The following is a 5225-nucleotide window of genomic DNA, read 5'->3' on the forward strand; positions in this document are numbered from 1 at the left end:
AAGAAATAGAATGCCCGGCCGGCCAACCTATCAAGCATTTGGTCAAGAAAGGGTAGTGGGAAACGGTCTTTCCTTGTGACTTTGTTTAGCTTCCGATAGTCCATACACACTCTCCATCCGGTCACCGTACTTGTTGGAATCAAATCATTCTTATAATTGGTAACCACAGTTATGCCCCCCTTCTTCGGAACACATTGCACCGGAGAAGTCCACGAACTGTCAGAAATAGGGTAGACAACCCCGGCATCTAACCACTTTATGATCTCCTTTTTGACCACCTCTTGCATGGCTTCATTGAGTCTCTTTTGATGTTCAATGGAGGGTTTGGCATCTTCCTCCAAATTAATCTTGTGCATGCAAAATGCGGGGCTTATTCCCCGAATATCTGCCAAAGTCCACCCAATAGCTTTCTTCCTCATGTGGAGCATCGCCAATGTAGAGTTAACCTGCACGTTAGTCAAATAAAAGGAAAGAATAACCGGTAAAGTAGAGCAAGGGCCAAGGAATTCATACCTGAGATGTGGATGTAATGGCTTCAACTCCAAGATAGGAGGCTCTTCAATTGAAGGTTTTGTAGGAGGAGTTTTCCTATTCTCAAAATCCAAGGAAAGTTTCCGAGGTGCATAATTGTATGACCCCATCCCTTGCAAAGAATTAACACATTCCATGAAGCCATCCATTTAATCATCATCAAAATTGAGCAAAACGGCCTCCAACATGTCACCCACATTAATCGTGGTACTTGTATCATCAATAATCGCATCGGTCACCAAGTCCACGAACGAATACACTTCATTGCTATTCGGTTGCCTCATAGATTTGAACACGTCGGAAAGTGAGTTCACCGGCTTCCACATCAACAATAGCCTTCCCCATAGCAAGGAAAGGTCTAACAAGAATAATCGGCACCTCATAGTCCACTTCACAATCAAGAATAACAAAATCCGTCGGGAGAATAAACTTGTCAACTCGAACCAATACATCCTCAATCCACCCCAACAGTCTCTTCATTGTACGATCGGCCATTTGTAATCTCATAGATGTGGGTCTTGGTTGCCCAATTCCCAAAGTCTTGAAAACCGAATAGGGCATCAGGTTGATACTCGCCCCAAGGTCATAAAGAGCTTTTGCAAACTCGGCACTTCCAATGGTACAAGGAATTGTAAAAGCACTGGGATCTTCCAACTTAGGAGCCATCGAATGCACAATAGCACTCACTTGGTGAGTGACTTTTGATAGTTTCAAAATTCATCGATCTCTTCTTTGTCACCAAGTCCTTCATAAACTTTGCATATCTGGGAATTTGCTCCAAGGCTTCAACTAATGGCACATTTATAGAGAGACTCTTCATCATATCAATGAACTTCTTGAATTGATTCTCGCCATTTTTCTTGGCAAGCCTTTGAGGATAGGGAGGAGGTGGCTTAGGTAATGGTACCTTAGCTTTTTGCACTACCTTGTCCGGTATGTCAATCACATGATTCCTAGACAGGTTCACATCCTCTTGAGTCTCTTCTATTGTGTCATCAATATCAATCTGCACTTCATCATTTTCTTGCACAACATTGTTCATGATCTCCTCTTCTTCTACCACTTGCTCATCATCCACAAGTTGCTTTTGACTTGAGGTAGGTGCATTCCCACCTCTTCCACTTCTTGTAGTAACGGCCATAGCATGCCCCGTATTGTTTCCACCCTTCGGGTTCACCACTGTATCGTTTGGTAGTGCTCCCTTAGGATGAGAATTTAAAGCTTGAGATATTTGACCCATTTGCACTTCTAAGTTTCGGATTGATGTGTTGTGTGAAGCAAGTTGGGCATCAGAATCGGCATTCTTCTCCATTATTTGCTTGAACATGTTCTCAATACGACCCATTTAATTGTTGGAGGAACTAGGACCATGAGTAGGATAAGGAGGTGGGTTGCTCGGTTGTTGATGCGTCAGGGGGTCTTTGAAAACCTGACCCTCGATTTCCTTGGTTGTTGTTCTACCCGCCTTGGTTATTATTATTTTGCCAATTCCCTTGGTTATTGCTTCCACTCCAATTACCTTGATTGTTATTGTTCCAATTGCCTTGATTGTTTCCACTATTCCAATTACCTTGGTTGTTAGAATTTCAATTGCCTTGATTATTCGAAGGTCTCCATTGTAGTTGACTAGGGCCTTGGTAGTTGTTTTTTTGACCTTGAAAGTTGTTCACATATTGGATCTCTTCTTCTTGATCATTGTAAGAATCGCCTTGATCAAATCCACTATCTTCTTGCACAAAATTGTCCACTTTTTGTTGCACTTGTGTACTTCTTGTTATTCTCTTGTTTACCATCATATTGATTCCCTCCATAGCATTGACTTGTCTCGGGTTTTGCACTTGTTGAAGTTGAGCCTTTTCCAATTGGTTCATGGTGGTTGTCAACTTGGCTATTTCTTGCCTATGGTCATGTAACTCTTTATGAAGAAGAATCACATTTGGATCACCTTGTGGAACATTGGCTCTATATTGCCACACCGATGAAGTATCCGCCATCTCATCCAAAATATCACACGCCTCCGCATAAGGCGTAGTCATGAAGTTCCCACCGGCAAGCTGATTCACTACACTTTGGTTGGTGGTATTGATCCCCTGATAGAAAGTTTGTTGAATCATGTTCTCCGTCATATCATTGTTGGGGCACTCTTTCACCATTGTCCTATATCTTTCCCATATCTCGTGTAGTGGTTCATTAGGCTCTTGCTTGAATGCTATAATTTTATCCCGAAGAATGGCCATGTACCCAGGAGAGAAGTACTTTGAAATAAATTTCTCCGCTAGTTCATCCCAAGTATGAATGAAATGATTTGGCAAACGTTCCAACCAATCTAAAGCTTTCCCCCATAGAGAGAAGGGAAAAAGCCTTACCCTCAAAGCATCCTCGGAGACATTTATTTGTTTGCTCCCCCAACATGTATCAACGAACCCTTTCAAGTGTTTATATGCATTTTGACCTGGTGCACCGGCTAAGAACCCTCGTTGCTTAAGAAAAGTGAGCATTACATTGGTTATTTGAATGTTGCCCGCCCTAATACGGGGTGGGACTATAGCACTTGCATACCCTTCATTCGGCAACACCCGGTATGGAGCTACTCGTGGTGGAGGTGGGGGTGGAACGGGTACATTGTCTTGAGGCGGTCGGCCTCATCTATTGTCTTGAGGTTCAAGAGGGACCTCATCCATTGCATCATCATCAACGTCCACATCCCCCACGGCTATGTTTCCTAGCTCATTGTTTGCCATGATTGCACCTACAATACTCACACGTTAGTAACAAGGAAGGAAAAGAAGATATTCCAAAAACACACCTAAATATATAGCTAACACCGTCTTTTAGCTCCCCGGCAATGGCGCCAAAAATTGATCTCGTCCAATTTCACTCCTCTATTTGAGGATATGAAAATGGTCGATGCAATAGTAATACCCAATAAGGAGTCGAGGTCGATTTTCCACAGGGAGCTATGAATGGGTCTTAGGAATATATATTATAGTGTATGAGCTTGAATTAACTCAAATTGCACTTCCACAAATTTGGGTTGTTTCTAGGTCTAATTTAAACGAAGACTACAAACTAAGAATTTAAACTAGGAAAGTGTTTTTGGTTATTTTTCAAATGATATGAAAGGCCTAGGGTTATGACCTTCACCTAGGTGTTCGCCTAATGGGTTGTAAACTTTAAAGCTTATTTTATTAGTCGGGGTGTATTATAGCTATCAACACCCAAGTACCCACTCAATACCTCTCGGTCAGAGAGTGATTTTGCCCAATTTGGCTTTCTCAAGTCCAAATGGGTATTGAACAAAATAGTTGATGATAAGCTCAAGTCGGATTTTGCTATCTCTAGGTTCAACCCTTTAATTGGGCTTATCAATCTCTCGATTGACCCAATTTCTTGCTAGCTAAGTTTTCCTAGACTAAGTCTCTCTTTCCCAAGTAGAGACCAAGTCAAATAGGTATGAAATAATGTTTGCGACAATTAATTCTTCACATAAAAGCAAGAACTAGGCTAGATAATCAACACTCAACCATAAACAAGTAATAAATCAAACACCCATTAAGCACACTAGGGTTGGGTCACAACCCTAGTGAAAATCTAGCTACTCATGCTTAAACTGGAAGAAAAAGAAGAAGAAGTGATAATTAAATGCATATTGATAATTAAAATGATGAAATAAATATTCAAGACGCTCAAAATAGCAAAAACTACTAAAAAGAGTAAAAGATAACGTCTATTGTAGCTGCTGATATCAAAACTTGACCTAAATAAGTGAAACTCTTCTATTTATACAGTGTTGGAATTTTCGGACAAAAATGCCCTTTCGGAGGTTCTGCGGCCGCACAATTCCATGTGCGGTCCGCACTTTGCTTCAGCCTGATAGGAATGGAAACCTACGGCCGCACTTCTCTCTTTCTGCAATTCGCACATTTTTGAGTGCGGACGCACATTGCTTTTCTGCGGACTGCACAAATGTGACTGCGGCCGCGTAGCTATTCTTCTGCGGATGCACAATAATTGTGCGGTCCGCACTTCTGTTGAACTTGAGATGCAAGTTCTCTGAACTTTTTCTCTTGCCTAGGTTCTGCGGCCGCACATGTCATGTGCGGACCGCACTTTGCACTTGTCTCAGATAGGAGTTTCTTCACAATCTGCGACCGCAGATGAAAATCTACGGTCTGCACTTTTGAGCTTTTGTGCCTATTTGTGTCCTTGAGTTCAGATCACTCCTTCTTGAGTTGGATTTCATCTTGGGGGCTCATTTTCCACTATTCCTGCAATTAAGCATATTTCATCAGTTTTCGGGAACACAATTAAATGCTTTTGGACTAAAACGAAAGCAAAAAGGTGCTAATAAGTAGTCAAAATCTCCACTTATCAGCCACCAAGAATAGCCTTGGTCATGCTTTCTTGTAGATTGAATTTGACGGTGAAAAAATCCCATCCTAGGTCAATTAGGATGAGGTTTTCCTCTGGTTTCCACAACTTGTTTAGTTTGGCTTTGAGTGTTAGGTGTGGAATCCGTCTAGCAGGTAGTTTAACAATGACAGAGAAACGTGAGTGGTGGTACAATCTTGCTTTATCTTCTTGAGTTAGAGCAATGGGTTCGTTGACAGTTGGTGGTTCAAGGGTTATGTCTGTTAGGAGGTAGTCGACCTTATAAGTGCTTGTGGTGGGTAACCTTCTATCCTTAAGTGCAT

At 41.7% G+C, this 5225-nt stretch overlaps 1 protein-coding gene across 1 annotated transcript; it reads right to left on the reverse strand.

The window, feature by feature from the left end:
* Positions 1 to 798: 798 nt before the first annotated feature.
* LOC138902849 (uncharacterized) lies at positions 799 to 2768 on the reverse strand. The gene is made up of 3 exons (XM_070190750.1): positions 2322 to 2768; positions 1271 to 1732; positions 799 to 1071 (listed from the first exon to the last, which is right to left on the reverse strand). The coding sequence occupies exons 1-3, from the start codon at positions 2766 to 2768 to the stop codon at positions 799 to 801; spliced, it is 1182 nt and encodes a 393-aa protein (XP_070046851.1).
* Between the last annotated feature and the right edge of the window lie 2457 nt (positions 2769 to 5225).

This window comes from Nicotiana tomentosiformis, chromosome 12, assembly GCF_000390325.3.
Source record: "Nicotiana tomentosiformis chromosome 12, ASM39032v3, whole genome shotgun sequence".
In the NCBI taxonomy this organism is placed as follows: domain Eukaryota; kingdom Viridiplantae; phylum Streptophyta; class Magnoliopsida; order Solanales; family Solanaceae; genus Nicotiana; species Nicotiana tomentosiformis.

What these genes read in the sequence shown, in the direction of transcription:
- LOC138902849 (XM_070190750.1), bottom strand. Translation starts at nt 2,768, where the DNA reads ATGGCCATTCTTCGGGATAAAATTATAGCATTCAAGCAAGAGCCTAAT. An exon ending in TGGAGGGAATCAATATGATG is followed by an intron (nt 1,733 to 2,321) that starts GTAAACAAGAGA and finishes TCTCATCCTAAG; the next exon opens with GGAGCACTACCAAACGATAC. An exon ending in CAAAGTTTATGAAGGACTTG is followed by an intron (nt 1,072 to 1,270) that starts GTGACAAAGAAG and finishes TCGGTTTTCAAG; the next exon opens with ACTTTGGGAATTGGGCAACC.